Source organism: Xiphophorus hellerii, chromosome 9, assembly GCF_003331165.1.
Source record: "Xiphophorus hellerii strain 12219 chromosome 9, Xiphophorus_hellerii-4.1, whole genome shotgun sequence".
In the NCBI taxonomy this organism is placed as follows: Eukaryota; Metazoa; Chordata; class Actinopteri; order Cyprinodontiformes; family Poeciliidae; genus Xiphophorus; species Xiphophorus hellerii.
Genome location: NC_045680.1, coordinates 11,681,361 through 11,699,595, shown reverse-complemented (window position 1 = coordinate 11,699,595; position 18,235 = coordinate 11,681,361). Strand labels below are relative to the sequence as shown.

General features: G+C 39.7%; 2 protein-coding genes across 2 annotated transcripts; one reads left to right on the top strand and one right to left on the bottom strand.

Annotated features, from left to right (window-relative positions):
- Nucleotides 1–8,574: 8,574 nt before the first annotated feature.
- fam43a (family with sequence similarity 43 member A) lies at nucleotides 8,575–10,812 on the bottom strand. The gene is made up of 2 exons (XM_032572862.1): nucleotides 10,703–10,812; nucleotides 8,575–10,586 (listed from the first exon to the last, which is right to left on the bottom strand). Coding segments are annotated over exons 1-2 (1,053 nt in total). The 5' UTR covers nucleotides 10,704–10,812; the 3' UTR covers nucleotides 8,575–9,534.
- Nucleotides 10,813–12,435: 1,623 nt separating this feature from the next.
- lsg1 (large 60S subunit nuclear export GTPase 1) lies at nucleotides 12,436–18,080 on the top strand. The gene is made up of 14 exons (XM_032573110.1): nucleotides 12,436–12,676; nucleotides 12,845–12,971; nucleotides 13,144–13,264; nucleotides 13,345–13,431; nucleotides 13,604–13,690; nucleotides 14,557–14,617; nucleotides 14,858–15,034; nucleotides 15,152–15,508; nucleotides 15,625–15,726; nucleotides 15,807–15,950; nucleotides 16,028–16,151; nucleotides 16,244–16,323; nucleotides 17,097–17,270; nucleotides 17,367–18,080. The coding sequence occupies exons 1-14, from the start codon at nucleotides 12,578–12,580 to the stop codon at nucleotides 17,607–17,609; spliced, it is 1,983 nt and encodes a 660-aa protein (XP_032429001.1). The 5' UTR covers nucleotides 12,436–12,577; the 3' UTR covers nucleotides 17,610–18,080.
- Nucleotides 18,081–18,235: the final 155 nt, after the last annotated feature.

The following is an 18,235-nucleotide window of genomic DNA, read 5'->3' as shown; positions in this document are numbered from 1 at the left end:
TTTAAAACCCACCATATTTGTGAGTATTCTAAGTTTTTCCACAAATAAAAGTGTAAAAATTGTTGCCAAAGATTCTAATTTGGAGGCAGAAACCAGGAACTGAGCTTGAACAGGGAAAGTGGTTTCCTGATGGGAAGACAACAAAGGACTAAACACAAGAACTTCTAGAAACGTTGGTAGAGACAAGAAGTGCCTCTGATTATCAATCAATCCAAACCACAGGGATCTCAAACTCCAGTCCTCAAGGGCCGGTGTCCTGCAGTTTTTAGATGTGCCACAGGTACAAAACACTGGAATGAAATGGTTTAATTACCTCCTTCTTGTGTAGATAAGTTCTCCAGAGCCTTGCTAATGACCTAATTATTCTATTCAGGTGTGGTGCAGCAGAGGCACATCTAAAAGTTGCAGGACACAGGCCCTTTGAGGGCTGGAGTTTTACACCCCTGATCTAAACAATCTGTCATCTGCCTCAGGGAACTGCTCCTCTTTAAGCTCCTCCTCCTGATGAACCTTAACAACTCCAGCTGCATTTGCTTGTCACACCCTGTAATGAGAAGAAGAGACACATAAATACCAATCTGCATACAACCCTTTGGACATAACAACCATATTGCCTTGTATAAAATCTATTGCTCACCAGCGCATGATGCTGCTCTGCTTCAGAATACATTTAGTGTTTTCAGAGTAACATGCAGTGTTAGCTTTCTGATAAGCACAGTAGTTTTCATTTATACTGAAAAGCAACATTTTGATTTTACTTTCCCAGATTACATTTTCTGTCTTCCTCTGCTGGCTCAACGACGTGCCCAATTTGGTAAACTGCAACCAGGATTTGTTATATCTAATAGTACATTGACAGCCATGTGTTGGTAGGTTTGCAGTTGTTATCATATTCTTTCCATTTTCAAATGATAGATTTAAGATATGATAGGTTAAGATATGTCTTGTACACATTTCCGTTTGTCTGGCCTGCCTGTGTTCGTCACTATTCATTTCAACCACAGTTTAAGGACAATGCTTGCAAAGTACATGAATGCATCATGAAATTCCTTTTTATAGCCAACATTAAACCTATATATATTAAGCAAAATATATGCTCAGATGTCAATTGATGATTTTGTGAGTTAAATGTTGTCCAAACCAAACGGTCTTGCTCAGGTCTCTGCAAATGTAAGCTGGATCCCGGTGACATACAGACATGCACAGAACTGATCAGTACATAAAGGCTGGGCTGTAACATTTTTTTTTCCTGTTACGGGTCACAAATCCAATGGAAAATTCAAGCTGGATTTGCCTAATCAATGACTACTAGCTCCCTAAATCTGCCTTGCAAAATATGTCAAGCTGTAGAAAACCAAAGCGGATGCATGAACTAATGGTTTTTCAATGTAATCTCATAGAGCGGTCTTTGGGGTTTGATAATAAAATGTTGGATACTGAGATACCAAGCCATTTTCAACAAGGATATTTTTACAGCAGTCTAAATGAAAACATTCAACATGCCTGGAAAGCGAGATGAGGTCTTCATCTGTCAAAAATAGAAAATTCGCACATGTGCCCTTATTTCTTCACATTAGTGACAGTCTGAAAAAGTTCAGCCTCTCTTCAATTAAAGGCCTTTGCAAGCTGACTTCAGGCCTCTGCTTAGACTGTCAGGATTGGGGCTCACGTTATGATTTTCTCTCGCTCTTCTGTTATTATTCTGTTTCCTCTGTGTGAACGGAAAGACCAAAAATAACCCTGCTGAAATCTATGGCTCTCCAGGGGCAAAGCTTTTGTGTCAGAGCAAGTAAAAAAACAAGAGCAGAGCCAGCTGAATGGGACAGTACAGGAGCTACAGTTTCAAGGCCTCATGCGGCTTGGTCCATGGATACAGACACGGCTCATTAAATGGTCAGGCTGTGTGGAGTCCCACTGAGAAGTGTCATATGAGACAATGAGCTGTATTTTACAGATGAAACTGGGAGCTACAGTCTGGCCTGAAGTTTAATGACGGATTCACAGATGAAATGGTTCTGCAAAGAGTGTGTGGGATGTGAGGATGGAGAGATTAACTGGAAAATTAATGGATGCTCTATAACATTTTTGCAGCTTTGCCATCTAACAGTTCATGCTAAAAGAATGACTGAAATGCATTAATATGAGATAAGGAGGTCAACTTATGATCTGGCTTAACAAAGAATCCAGTTGCCAGTGTAGGATTTATTATCATTTATTAGGAGCAGTATGTTTTAGGAAAAATAACTGTAAATAAACCCTCACTTTTTTATGCATACAACCAATGCACATTTCAAAGCCTATTGCTGTGACCGCAGAGCAAATCAGCAGTCCTACTGTTGAAGTTGGTTGATTTTTGTGAATTAATAGTTTTTATTTTGTAGCAAGTGCCTTGTGTGTTTTATGGTAATGTTTTCAACATTTTATTACCTATTTGCACACAGGCATCTGCTGACACAGTCTATAAGATGTAATTATGCTGTTTCCCATAAGGAGGAAAGCATTCTTACATGTCCAGATTAGCACCTGTTCAAACCATTAAGGTGTTGCTGGTGGAGTTATCTTAAATAAAAGTTCTGTTGACTCCCATGTGTTATTCCTACATTTTAATATTAGGATGTCATGATCAATCAACCAAAAATCAGAATAGGGCAATTTTCCCCTGATTGGCTTGGATGTCATCAGGTTGCATTCTGAACAATCAGATTACTAAATGCATCAAAACAAAAACCTTCCGTAACTTTCAGTTTGTAAAGAAATTGATCAACATGTACTTTAATTCAGTTTTAACAACAAATAAATGTTTGAAAGAATTAGTTTGATGCATAGATGAAAATACTTGGATACTGGTACATAGATTATGAAATAATCTATCAAAGAAGCTGAAGCATATTTTTTCTCTGCTATGAGTTCCAAGAAAAAGAAAACAATATCAGGTCATTTGAAATTAGCATGTTGGACCACGGTGAAAACAGATAATCAGTGTCAGCCAGAAAAGACCTGATTGGGGCTGACAGGCCTCACAATTTTAATTTTAGCTTACCCTGTGACACTTATTACTGTTTCATAACCAGGCGTTAAAAATTCTCTCCTTTTTGCTTCAAATTCACACCTGTCTCTCTAAACCATGAGGCTATTTTTTGTTGTTCAATACTTTCTTTAGTTATGGAGTAAGTCATAAAGCAAACACATCTCACATATAATTGAACTTAAATGCATTCTGCTTCCATTCATCTAACTTATTCTGATTGTATTGTTGATCAGTTAAATCTTAGAAAATATGACAGATTGTGACCTCTGATTAACCCATGTTAACTTCAAGAAACCTCCTGCTGGAATATTTTACTTTTTGTAGTCACATAAAATCACATCTTTTACTGTGAACTATTAGTAGACAATAAAATATTACATTAACTTGATTTTGTTTGAAGCCGATTAAGAAATGTTTCCCTGATGAGTACGAACACTGACGCACACTTGTTATAAGACGTCCTGTTTTAGATGGCTCCCTGTCATACTAAAAAGAAATTCCAACACTTGAAACAGTAAGTACGTACATATTCTTTATCATAGCGCTGATGTTTTTTGAGGTTTTGGGGGGGGGGTTTTGCATTAATCTGGACAATTGCTTAGGTTTCATGAACCATCATATTTACACATGCCCAACATACTGAGGACAGCTGCCACATTCAACCTTACTCAGAATTTCTCTTCCTGTTTGTCCTTTTTACTTCCTCGGCTGTCATTCTGGTACTGTCACGAATTGACTAACACACCCACACTGTGACATGTTTTTCTCATGTCACAGTGTGGGACATGAGAAAAAAAAGAGGTGAAGCACATCTTCCACCCGAAGTTCATTCCCACATAGGCTACAGTGTGCTCCACCTAATGGTATGGTTACACTAAAAATCACCTTGAGCAGCGGTTTCCATCATGGAGGATTATGATGATTACAAACTTTTGAACCACAAATTGCAGAGTTGTGCATCCAAATCCTCTTCATCTGCATTTATTTCTGAGGTAAATTCTATATACAGTATCTAATTATGAATCTACAAACCAAGGGCATGCTGGGACATGTTGCTCTGTGCTAGGCTTACATGAGATGCATCTATCTCTTTCCATCACCAAGGAAAGGTCACCACACCTCCATGCTGTGACTCAACCCCTCTGACGTCTCTCGCGCTTCGGGTGAAATCGGAGCTGGGAACACTCACGGACAGCCCTTGTGCCTTCCCAGGTCCTCTCATGTATTATGGACAACAAGATTTAATGGTTTAAAATTAAACTGTGTGGCTGCCTGGCAGTAGTGCTGATCTAGAACAGTGATCGCCTGTGGCTTTGTTCAGTGAGTGGTTAATTAGAAAGCTCAACTCTTGTGCCTCTGTCAGGTCAGAGTCTGACTGTCAGGCTTATTTACCGTTTGTCTGTGGGAAAACTGAGTGTACTTACACTGTATTCCGAGCCACTTCCTCTGAAAATCATAGTGTTGTTACCTTTGATAAATGGTTTCCTTGTGTTGACCCAGCAGCTAGCAGGAACCCAGTTATAACCGTATATATGACCTCTAGAATATGAACATTTATCTTTATGCACATGCCCTTTCTTTTTTCTTTTTTATGAGCATGGTAGTGTGATTTAATGTTGATTTCTATGAGATAGTTATAACACACAGCAGGTCTACTTTTTAAAGAATATTTCCACATTCAAGATTCAACATGCCCACATGTGTTTAAAACTGAATTAATGGGTTATTAACAGACTTGTGGGTTCTGTCAATAAAATGAGATTTTGCCGCTCATCAATCATTGTTTCCTCTTTCTCCAAACTTGTGAACTTGTAATATTAGTTCCTCTGTGCCCTGAAAACCATGTTTTATATTCAGCTGTAAAGCACACATATACCAAAACACATGTGTACTACTGTGACAGGAGTTGCCTCAGTGGATCATGTAGACGGTGAGAGTCTGACTTTGGTCTGACCATGCTGGGCTTTTAACAACCTCTTATCCTTCCCCACACTCCTCCTTCAGTACATCATCATAACAATGCTTCTCCATGAATAAGAAACAAGAGTCGGATTTTCTTTTTCCAGATTAGATGCTGTAGACCTTTAAGAAATTATTTCACTTAGGATTCTGCCCTGACTGTACATGTAGTAATGTCCATTGCATGTGGTTTGAATCAATCTTGTTGTCAGTAACAGGAGCCCCTTTTATTTGTTTCTGCTTTCCATAAAATAAATCAACTAAATCCATCCTCATTTTGAGGACTAGCTGTAATAAGAGTTCAATATGTTTGTTCATCCTTCATTTGGTAAAATTGTTTCATTTGTTTTGATTCTTTCCAGAACATACAAACCAAAATCATTTAAAATAATTGACTCATTTCTTATTTTCTGAATGATAGATGACAAACTATTAAATTAAAATGAGAAGTTCACCCCAGAGCATTATAAAGATTAAATATCCTAGTTTTACAATTGTGTTGTTTGGAAACAAACTATAAACATATGCTCAAAAATAATAAAAAAAAATAAAATAATGAGAACTAGAGCATAACAAAAGAAAACATATATTTGATCCTTCTTGTTGCTTTAGTTTGCATTAATATAGAGTTTTTAAAATATTGATACCCCTAATTATTACCAACATTACTTTTATACATTTTTTAAAGATACAATCACAAATTTCATTGAGATTTTATATGGAAGACACAAAGTAGTGCATATTTGTAAGGTTGGGGAAAATTATACATACTGTTCAAATTTATATGCAAAAAATAACAGACCTGACGGAGGCACCATCAGGCTGTGGTGAGGTTTTTCTTCAGCAGACAAAGTAAAACATGTCAGAGTTGACATAAAGATGGATGGTCAGGACTGGAGTGGGTGAACCTGGGAGAAAAATTATTAGGGTTTACAAACCACTTGAGGATGCTACAGAGGTTCACTTTCCATCAGTGCAACAACCTTAAACATACAGCCAGAGCTGGAATGGTTTAGATCATAGCATATTCATGTTTTACAATGGCCCAGCCAAAGTCTCGGCCTAAATCCAGTTCAGAGTCTGTGGTAAAAGTTGGAAATGTCTGAATGGATTGTTATTTATTTAAAAAAATCAACCATAATAAACTATCCACTGAGTTGTGTTGGTCTATCATATAAAATCCCAAGAAAATTCATTGTTATAACACTACAAAATGTGACAAAGTTCAAAGCATGGCATTATTTTTGCAGGACACTGTAGTTTAACTTTTGAACAAACTATTTCCTTGAGTCGTACCTAAGGCTCACCCATTCAGTAGGCTGAGTACATACCTGAGTGTTTGTTTTGTCTCAAACGGGATGTGAAAAGTTAAAGTCAAAAGCTCTATTTAGCAAATCCCCTCTTATCAGCAGGGAAACTGCTTCACCTTGACAGCCTGAAACGTGTTGTGCAAACGGTTTGAGAAATTTAGTTGTGCAAATGGGCCGGCTGCACGAGTGGCTGATAGCCAGTTAACCCCTGACGCTGCAGAGACGGGACCCAACAAATCCTTTGTCAGAATGTAGGTCAGGAGAAAGACGGACCTGTAAAAGCAGCGAGCGGCTGTAAGAGGCATGAACAGCACACAAGAGGCCAGTGGCTCTGGCTTTCTTTTCTCTCTCTGCTAATCACATTAAAATGGGCTTGTGCTGATGATGTCATACAGTTACTGTGGTTTGAGGTTTTGGGAACTTCAAGAAGCTGCAGCTGGTGTAGACAAGAAAATGCACCACAGGAGGAAGAGAAATAATTGTGGGTTTCTGTGTTCAACATGCTGAAACAAACCCACTCTTGTTTAAGAGTGATGGTGATTTCAATGGCATCCGGTGGAACCATTTTAGAGAATCAATGCACATGATCATAGCTGTCTACCTTAACTAACAGACCATGAAGGGAATTTGTCAGAAAAGCAACCAAGAGGGCCGTGGTAACTCTGGAGGAACTGCAGAGGCCCACAGTTTGAGTTAGCTATTACTCACACAATCCACAAGTCATGACTTTATAGAGACTGACAAGAAGAAACATGATGGTAGCAATATCATTAGTGGGAACAGCTTTCTTTCCACAAGAACAGGGAAGTGGTTCAGAGTTTTTGGGAAGAGGGATGGAGCTAAATATGGGGCATTAGAAAAAGAACACAGTAGTAGAAGAACACACAGCAAAAGGCTTGAGACTGGGATGGAGGTTCACCCTCCAGTAGGTCAACAACCCTAAACAGAAAGCCAGGGCTACAATGGAATGGTTTCGATCGTCTCTGGCATCATGCTAGTGTGTGTGTTTGAGGGCAGTAGCATGGGAAGTAAAGGGGGTGGCTCCCAGTTCCAATAGCGGTCCTTGGAACTGGACCGCTATTGGTCCAGGAATGATCAGGCAGGTACATATGAATGCCTACATTTAATTATAATTCTGTGGTAAGATTTGAAAAGTGTTGCCAGTTTGCATATGCCAGAAGGAATGAAGAAGAAATAAAAATAAATATTCCGCAAAAGATTTTAGGCGGTATTTTCAGTGAAAGGAGGTTCCACGAAGTATTGACTCAGGGAGTCTGAATACAAATGAAACAGACGTGTCACAATTGTATTTGTCACAATTCTGTGAATCATTTTTTTCCCCTTTCACTTAGTTATGAAATAGTTTGTGTTGATCTATCTCATAAAACCCATGATAAAATGAATGGAAGTGGCTGATTCTACTGTGACAAATAATGAAAAGATACAAGGGGTGTGAATACAGAAATGTTGCCACTTAATTTGGTAATAAGAGCTGTCATGTCATTCACAGAGTTGCAACACTAATGTGAACAGAGCATCAGCAGAAAAAGATTAAGTCTGAAGAACTATGGATCACCTGTTTCCATTTGGTGTTCACTGTTAAATGGAAGTGACGGCTCGTCCACATTTAGAGCTGCAGCAGAAGTCGCAGCGTCACGCCCTCCTCTGACCAAAGGTCTCATGAGGTGGCGTGAGATGCAACTCTGTGGTTATATCACACATCAACGCAATGTTGTGATATCCCATAAAGGGAACTGAGCTCATATTTTATGGTCGGCATTTTCATTTTCAGTGGGGATTTTTTTGTGTAGTCATAGCAACAGACGACACATCAACAACCACAGACTTACGAATGAAAGGTGAATTATTCAATGCAATCCGCCTTGCAGGACGTGGGTTTAAACTGCTAAAGACAACCTGGGATGTCACACCTGGTTTGATATTAGCAGATCCTTGTGATGCTCTAGCAATCTGAGCTTGTGCTGACGTCCTTGTGTGTGGCCTGCTTGCTCTGAGGCTGGCTGAATGACCGGACGGTCATTAAGCCAGAAGCTTAGCTAAATGTTATCCATCCTCCTCCCTGGATGGCAATTGCCTAGAAATGATAAAGATTTATTGAAGCCTTTTAACTGAACTGCACATTTGCAATCCTGACAAATACCAGGGAGAAATGGCCTTTTGCTCTTTACATAATTATTCCTCAGAGGAAACCTGATCTCAAAGCTCTTGCAGGTCCTCGTTCATATTTATACAAATATGACAAAAGGAACGGATGCAGCAGGTTTAGGTTTTCTTTTTTATTGAGAATTCCATGAGGTTCACATATCAAACCACATTTGATATATTTTTTTAAAAAATACAATTTTTTTAATAGCTAAAACATAATTTACAACTTAGTACATAAATGTTTCTTTCCTCTTTTGCACAGCAAAGATATGACATTTATGTCAGAGACAACATACCGGCACACATTATGTACATGTACAACAGTGCAAAAATAAAGCAGGATGTCACAGAAGCGCCCTGACAGGAAAACGAGGAGGGACTTATTCAGACCCACAGTAGCACTGAAAATGGAAAAAAAATGGAATGCAGAATTTTTGGATCACAATGTTTCAAGTGAGAAATAAACCTTAAGTGAACAAAAGCCCGCTGCAACAAGAAATCCTCTAAAACAAAAGAGGATGATTTAGTGCAGACGTCCTCAGACACACTAGGGGTCAAATCTCAGGTGTGCATGCATTTTTCCACTGTTTCTGTGTTTATAACATCTTAAAGTGTCACTCAGTAGCTTGATTTGGAGTTTGTGTGTGGCAGTAGTTCCAAAACCTACAGTGAGCTTCTCTCCTTTGGTTGTAGAGGCACATATCAGACAAAAGCTCCCCAACAAAGAGCACAAATGTTTAGAGATGCACCAATCCATCCTTTGATTGGAATCATAAATTATATGCAGGCAAACAACAGCTTAAAACCATAAACTCCCACTCCCTATGAAGGCATCAAGCAACATCATACTTTAATGAACATGAGTGAGAGAGTAACACAATAATGCAAATAATTCTTTAATTTCCATTATTATCTGTTTGAACCTGCAGCACCTTTTTTCCTCAGAAAAATCTGAACTGGTCAAAACTGGAATCTGGTAGAGGCCTGATTGGTGCATCTCTACAAATGTTGCTCAAGGAGAAAATGTGGCTCAGAAAAACAAAGCCACAGGGAGGCACAGACAATAGTCATTCAGGCTACTTCCAGCACCTTGACCTCCCCCAGCCCGTTGCTGAGCTCCTGGTTGCTTTCTATAGAGGACTCGCTCCCTGTGCTCTCCCCAGAGAGAAGTCTGGTGACCCTGAGGTCAGCCTTTAGACTCTGCAAGTCGTTCCCTATGCTCATTTCCCCCAAGTCATTAATGATCTGAGTTAACTCGTGTTTTTCGTTGACACAATCCGAGTCTAAAATGTCTTCACACTCGAAGTGCATCGCTTTCTCCTCCTCTTCCTCTCCCACCAGATCCTCGGTAATGGAGCCCAGCTTGGGCGCACTCCGGCTGCGCTCCACCGGGGGCTTGTAGTAACACTGTCCGTTGAGCAGCTTCCTGAGCGGGACCAGCGGGATGGTCTGGTCCCCGATGAGCTGCTGCTGCTGGTGCCGGGCGTCATCCCTTCGCTTCAGTCTCTTGAACTCCGCCAGAGCCGTGGCGGAGGTCTGGTACAGCAGCAGTGCCATGGCCTTGGCTTTCTCCGGCTTGGACACCAGCACGGCGTGGCAGCGCAGCATCACCGCTTTATGCTTCATCTCGTGCCTGTAAATCCACGCGAAGATCTTGGGGAGCCGCGGGTCCGCCACGCAGTAGGTGATGCGGTGCAGCAGGTACAGGTGTCCCGGCCTCTTGGCTTTATCGTCCACATGCACCATCCGGATTCCCTGCGAGCTGACGGTCAGCCGCATCTTGGTGCCGTTCTTGCCCATCTCGCTCTTGCCCCAGATCTTGCTCACCGCCATGTCCGTGCAGCCGTCCCCCTTCGACTGGATGGTGGTGGCGTTGCCCAGATACAGCACCGTGTACGTGGGGTCCTCGCTGGTGATCTTCACCTTTTTCCGCTTGGACTTGAACATGCTGCCCACCCGGTTGAGAGCGCTCTCGGGGCAGGACTTGGCGAAGGAGGTGAGCGCGGAGTAGTTGAGGCTCACCGCATAGCCCTTCTGCTTGGACTGCTTGTCTTCCTCGATCAGATCGAACTTGTTCTTCTTCCACGGCAGCATTTTACCGCTGTTCCCGTTCAACAGCAACACTGAGGGAGAAAGAAAAAAAAACTTGAAGTTACTACTAAAATGCTAGAAGCGTTTGGGGAGCCTATCAGGGCATGTATGAGCAACTTTGGGAGTGCTGAGCGCAAAGACAACGTACTTTATCTGACCATCACCCGAAGAGCCCCTGTCCATTATCTGCGCAACGCTGCAAATGCTCACTGCAGAGGATATATGCTGTGCAGAGAGCAGATTCCGCTGTTATATACAGGGACAGACCATTACAGCATGAGGGTAGGGGGGGGGGGACTGGACCATTTTAATGATGTTCATTCCCTGTATAATTTGTATAAAAACTGAGAATTTAAAAATTCTTGACAAGAATATTCAGGCCATAGTTCAACAAATCTTTATATTGCGGTAGAAAGAAAACCAGATTTCGCCCTTTTGCATTCTGCTTAAATCACTTCATTTAGTTTTGAGAATTGTGAAAACAGAAAACACAGTTTCTATAAAAACAATTAACATTACATCAAATGATTTTAAGTAGTTTTACTTCAGTTTTGTTGAAGTGAAAATAAAAATGTAATCATTCAAAGATGACTCCAGAGTCAAAAAGTGTATGACAAAAAGGTTAGTACTGAGGAACTTCTTCATAACATCTGATTTTTTTTTTTTTAAGTATATCAGACACAAAAATGTGACTGTGTGTAAATTCTATTTTATAGAATAAAATACAAAATCTGTAAAAATAAGTAACTTTTTTTTTTTCAAAATAACCAATTCAGACACAAGAAAAACACATAAAATCTTTGAAAATGTACATTTTACCTGGAATGTTGTACAATTAAATTTTTCTCAAACTGAATGAAGTTTTCAATAACTTTAAGTCATGATTTTAAAAATGGCAAAAATAGATGTGTCAAATGTATTATTGTGCATATAATGAACTTGTATATTGTTTCACTTGTTGAAACTTATGCTGGAAATAAATTATGTTTTTGATGATCTTCTCAATTACTGTATTCAGAAAGCTGAAATGTCACAACCAATGGCAAAACCTGGTTCGGTAATACATTAATAATTCTATTTTCATACTGATTGTGCAATATTCAGAGATTTAATATAAAAACATAATGATAAAACTTAATGTAGTTTTATGAAGAAAATGTTTACGTTTGAGGTTGAAGATAAGCATTGAGTTCCCTCATTTTATGCTACAAAGTAAATGTTCTGTCAATATGTAAAATACAGCACATCTGCAGAACCAGACCCTTGTTCTCCTATGTGAAAATATATTTTTAAGACTTAAAGGTATATTTTACGGGACGTGCCTGAATGTCTAAGTAGGAAAAAAATATGAACAATAAATTAAAGAAAACCAATTACCCTTTTTAAGTACCAGCTAATCAAGTACATTTTGAAAACAATTCTCGACAAAAAGGCCTTCTGTGCTGGTTTATGCTGCCATCTAGTGGTTCTACCTTGAACAGTGTTTGCTGATCTTATGTGTGAGCGCTTTTAGGGAAAATAATTTACGACACTTTTTAAGATAAAGTAATCCAAATCTTCTTCAAAGGTTCATATGCCAAAAATTATTTTATATCTATATGATCAACATTGGATCTTTTTTATATTGCTTTTTTTTTTTTTGCTTGATGTACAGTTGGAACTATAATCATTTTAGTTTCCGTTTCTTCAGAGCACATTTAAGAGCTGGACACCTCATCGGAAAGAGCCACTTTATTGAGTATTCCAACGACAAAATAATTTATTAAATCATATTAAAATCTTTTAAGATGTGTATAATTTCTAATAAAATTATTTGTTAAAACAAAGTTTACTGGGAATATTTTCCGTTGCTTGAAAGTAAATACCGGAAGTGTAACTCAGTTGGTTGGTTCCACTTCCACAGCTCAGGGCAAGACAGTCCACATGTGTCACAGCTATTAGTGACGGAGACAACTTATTTCCCCCCTACTTAGGTTTTGTATTTCTACGGTATTTTGCGGTGTGAACGTTTCCAGACATTGTTATGGGGAAGAAGAAAGCGGGAGGAGGAGCTGGACTCGGCAGAGCTCTGATGAAGGAGAGACTGCAAGCGAGCAGGGGAAACAAGAGGGTCGACTCATGGGTAAGACATGAGCGCAGTTAGCAGCAGATACTGGTGGAAATAGATGTCAGGCAGTTTACCATGGCTTAAAGAAAAAGTATAGGACAGCAAATTAGTGAGATCAACTGGGGTTGAGCAGTATGTAAGCTGTGTCAGGTTTGGAATTAAAATTTTGTCCCACTTTTCCAGCTACACACCAGTGAGCTGAATGATGGCTACGACTGGGGTCGTTTGAACCTGCAGTCAGTGACAGAGCAGAGCTCTATGGATGACTTCCTCGCCACAGCTGAACTGGCAGGAACAGAGTTTGTTGCAGGTATAACACAACTCAGTTCACACATACTGTTCTTGTCAGAGAACTGTATGTCTGACCCTTAATGATACCATTGCAACGAATAACATTCTAACCCTAGAAACAAGAATTTGTTGCAGGCAAGATAAAAAATATAAGCTTCTCTGTTTTCATTTCTTTGTTTCTGTTTTCTCAGAGAAACTCAACATTAAGTTTGTTCCAGCTGAAGCCAGAGCAGGCCTGCTTACAGCTGAGGAGAAAAGCAGGTTAAAGAAGCTGCACGAAGAAAACAAACATTTCCTCCGAATTCCTCGACGGTAAGCTGAACATACCTGGTCCAATATGAATATTTGACCACATTTTGCTTTCAACAGTGTTTTGCTCTGTGTTTCTCCAGCCCTCACTGGGATGAAAGCACCACCCCAGATTTACTCCAGCAGGCAGAGAAAGACAGCTTCTTGAAGTGGAGACGAGAACTTGCTCAGTATGCAGTAATTTGTTTCTAAGGGAATTGTCTTGACACTAGACTTTACCAGTAAAGCAATATGTTAAACAACCGAATATTACAGAACTCAAAGGTTTTGTGGACACTGGACTTTGTTATGTTTGTGTCAGATTTCCCTGGTTGTAATCTAATCTTGTGATATTTTCCAAAGACTGGAGGAGGAACAGAAGTTAATTCTTACCCCGTTTGAGAGGAACCTTGAGTTCTGGCGACAGCTGTGGAGAGTCATTGAGAGAAGGTAAAATTAAGTTCACATATGTGTTCAATGAAACATACAGTGCTCTGAAAAACTATTCATACTCCTTAAACTTTTTCTAATGTGTTCCACAAACTTCAGTGTATTTTATTGGGATTATATGTGAAACAGAAAGTAGACAGAATACATTGGGGCTCGGTTCCACAAAGTATTGGGGAACAGAGCCCCACTACATTTACATCTATTGAGATATGCCTCTACCAGCTTTGCCTGAGACTGATATTTATACTTATTCTACTGAAAACTACTTTTCAGGCTATGTACTGTGTTACTGAGGGCAACAAACAGAAGAAATTATTCATACCACGGTGTAATGTATGGTGCGAGCCCCCATATGCGTCTGATTTTGCTCCTTCTCTTGACTCTTTTCTTTGTGATGCCATACTTTACGGGTTGATAGAGTTTCGCTGGCCCGGGACCCAAAAGGTTTTCAATGCACTTCAATGCAACTTCCATTCTCAGCCAAAAGCAAATAAAAATGCTCCCAAGAAAACAAAAAACACCTAATTACATATCGGATTCCTCCCCTTTCTGTCCAAATCACAGAGATGTCTATCTGTCTTATCTTGGTCTTATCTGACCTGCCACATGTTGACCCCATTTGATTCACTGGATTCTAATTAGAGATATCAGATTTATGCCACACTTTTTAGATTTTTATGTAATGTCACAGTTTCTTTTTAACTTTTCAATCAAGCAGTAATTTGTGGCGATCCGGTCGCGCAAAAATTCCCAAAAAATACTTTGTAGTTTGTGGTTGTAGCTGATTCATATTAAGAGGTATGGATACTTTTGAAAAGCATTTTTGCCCTTTATGAAGTCACGTTCATGGTTATGTTTTCCTTCAGTGACATCGTCGTTCAGATTGTTGATGCCAGGAATCCTCTGCTGTTCAGATGTCCTGACCTGGTGAGGCCCCACTTAATCCCAAGAGATTCAGTTAGAAAGGAAGCTAAACAGCTTGTCACCTGTTTGTCAAAATATATTAACAAGATTTTTTTTCTTACAATAAGTGAAGTAACACAATGTCAAATCTGACCCAAAAATGAATTTGTTGAGTATAAAAATTGAGTGTAAGATCAGTTGAACTCTGACATCAAGGTTATATTATGATGTTTGGGATTAAATACTAATCTTCTTCCCCAACAGGAGCTATATGTGAAAGAAGTGTCGCAAAATAAGGTGAACATGCTTCTGGTGAACAAGGCAGACCTTTTAACCCGGGAGCAGAGGAAAGTCTGGGCCAAGTATTTTGAGAAGGAAGGTGTTAGGGCTGTTTTTTGGTCTGCTCTGGCTGAGAGTAACAGGCTGGATGCAGAAGAAAAGGTGAGGAACTATAATTGAATACATTTAGTATGCTGCAACATAAATGTATCAGATAAACTGGTGGATTCGTATTCCTGCTTCCTGTAAACTCTGCAGCCTGGTGTGTCTTTCTCTCAGGGGATGGAAGTTGACGATCCAGAAAGTGTAGAAAGTGATCCAGAAGCAGATGAATCGCCACACAGTTTGGACTTAAGCAAAAGAGCGTCGAAGGGAGAAGAAAAAGCGCAGGAAGGAGACGAGAGTGGTATAGAAGAAGAGCAGCAAGACAATGTAAACGTCGATGAAGAGGACTGGCAAACCTGCTCGGAGGAGGAGGAGGAAGAAGAGGACGAAGCTGAAGGAGAGACTGCTGGTTCTTCGGGTGAATCCTTCCATAACTCCAGCCGACTGCTGCACAAAGATGAGCTGTTAGAGATGTTTAAAGCGTCACATAATGGACCCAGGTTTAACGAAGATCAACTGACAATAGGACTGGTTAGTAAAACGCTGAATTTCTATTTAGACATAGTCTTCATTTGATCTCATTTAGGAACTCTACAGCTTGTACTATAATGAGTCTGTGAAATAGATTAATATTTTTGATTCAACAGGTCGGGTATCCAAATGTGGGAAAGAGCTCCACCATCAACACTATTTTACGAAACAAGAAGGTGTCTGTTTCAGCAACACCAGGACACACTAAGCACTTTCAGGTATAAATCCAATCATGGCATTACATTTAGTTCATATGTTGTAAAAAGCTTAAAGTGGGTCTACTTGTACCTCCTCTCAGACTCTGTATGTGGAGCCAGGTCTGTGTCTCTGTGACTGCCCCGGTCTGGTGATGCCCTCATTTGTTTCTACCAAAGCGGAGATGATCTGCTCTGGGATTTTACCCATCGACCAGATGAGGGATCATGTACCTGCAGTCTCTCTCATATCCTTTCCAGAACATTATAGAAAATGTTATAAAGCATTACCATCTATGTCTTTCGTCCTTAATGGATTTGTCACATATGTCAGACAATCCCTCGACATGTTTTAGAAGGAACGTATGGCATCAACGTCATCAGACCGCGGGAAGATGAAGACCCCGACAGACCCCCCACTTCTGAGGAGCTGCTGACGGCGTATGGATGTGAGACCAGAACACATTCTTTCTTTCCTTTTCCCTGTTCTAACCTTTTTTTAAAGGAATTTTACAAAGTTGTATCTTTCTGGTTGCTACAGATATGAGAGGTTTTATGACGTCGCACGGCCAACCTGATCAGCCCAGATCAGCTCGGTACATCCTCAAGGATTATGTCAATGTAAGTTTTACTAACTGGTCAATTTTAGGGACTTTTATTAAAGGCAGTAAAAGTAAACGAATACATTCTGTAACACATTTACCCATACACTTTGCAATATTGTGAAGTTTCTCTGCTACTTGTGAAATTAAAGAAGTGTGGTTTATGTTTCTTCAAAATCTTAATTTACATTAAGCCTCCTATTTACTCTGACAGCCCTAAATTAAATACTGTGCAACCAAGTGCTTTTAGAAGTCACCAAAGTACTAAATAGAACTCACTTCGTTTAATCATAGTATAAATCCAGCTATTCTGTAACAAGTTTGTTTGATAACATTAGAGAATAAACAGTATCATGAAGACTGAGAAGCACAGCAGGCAGCTCAACAGTCAGGCTACAAGTCAGTATCCAAAGTTTTGAACATCCCACAGATCACTGTTCAGTCCGTCATCTCAAAATAAAAAAATAAATAAAAAAGCATAGCTCCACTGGAACTTACCAAGTCATGGCTGGTCACAAACATTGACAGGAAGGGCAAGGAAAGAGTTTATTTGTGATTCAGCCAAGAGTCCATGGTAACCTGGGATGAGCTGCGTAGCTGAGGTTGGAAAGTTGAGTATTCACACATTTCACTAATTTGTCCTTCATGAAAAAGTGGAAACATCTCATTTATTTTTTTAAGTTCCACTTTTTAACCAACAGGCAGCAATTCTGTGAATAAAAGTAATTTTTTTTCTTTTAGTCTCTAAAGTTGATCAAACCTCCCCTTACTGACTTTGTTTACTTCTCACAGGGTAAGCTCCTGTTCTGCCATCCTCCTCCGCACATTAATCCTGAAGACTTTCAGTCTCAGCACAGCAAATTCCAGAAGAGGGCGTTGGACAGCTTGGACGTCTCTGCCGTAACAAACAGACCACAGAAAATCAAAAGGATTGAAAATGTTGTTGACAAAAACTTCTTCCACCAGGTAAAATAAGTGCAACAACTATTTGTACTTGTCACTGGTTCTCTGAAAAACAACATGAGATAAAGCTCTTTGCCTTTGGTGAACTTTTCCTTTTAGGATAATGTCCGAGCACTCACCAAAGGAGTTAAGTCCATCATGGGCTACAAACCAGGCAGCGGACCAGTTGGCCCAGGCAGCGGACCAGTTGGCCCAGGCAGCAGACCAGTTGGCCCAGGCAGCGGACCAGTCGGCCCAGGCAGCTCAGAGTCGGAGGCAATGGAGGGCAAGCCCTGGAAAAAACACGGAAACAGAAACAAGAAGGAGAAACTGCGACGGGTCACAAAGCATCTGGATGGTTGATGATGATTGTCTAAACTCTTTTAAACCTACATGATTTCAGATTAAATGAAATGTCTTGAAGAGCAGCTTGTATGTCATCCTAAAGGACCCTGATGTAGATGGATGCATGCATCTGTGGCTGTGGAGAGGGTTTTGATCTAAGCGGTTAAGTGCTCTGAACTGAAGATTGTAAAAGCTGAATTCATAATCTGAATAATCATGACTATAGGAGCTGAAGCACCAATTATTCAGAAAAAAATTACTTACGAACGATATAAGTCTTTATGAAGCAGTTTAATTGCTCTGGATAGGAGACTTTTTTTTTACCTAGAGTGGTAGTTGTCCCCAAGTTGAGCCCCATAAATTGGTATTCAATATCTTAATGTTTTTCTATGAAGAGAAGCTCTCATTAAAATGTGAAAAGATGTTTGTCCTTGCTGAAAGACTTTCATCTAAACATTGATTTGAAATAAATAAGTTGCATCAACCTTGGCCAGAAACTCTTCATTTGATTTCTTTCTTCTATTTTAATGTATATTGCTTGTTGAATTAGATAACTAAACACATTTAGAAGACTTTAATTTAGCTGGGTATGTGAAATAACATACAAATGTATTTGTAAAACAAACTTAATTTACAACTTTCTT

Excerpts from the sequence above, each read along its gene's own strand:
- lsg1 (XM_032573110.1), top strand. The coding sequence starts at position 12,578 with ATGGGGAAGAAGAAAGCGGGAGGAGGAGCTGGACTCGGCAGAGCTCTG. Across the intron at positions 16,152-16,243 it reads GCTGCTGACGGCGTATGGAT|ATATGAGAGGTTTTATGACG; the intron begins GTGAGACCAGAA and ends TGGTTGCTACAG. Across the intron at positions 17,271-17,366 it reads ACAAAAACTTCTTCCACCAG|GATAATGTCCGAGCACTCAC; the intron begins GTAAAATAAGTG and ends TTTTCCTTTTAG.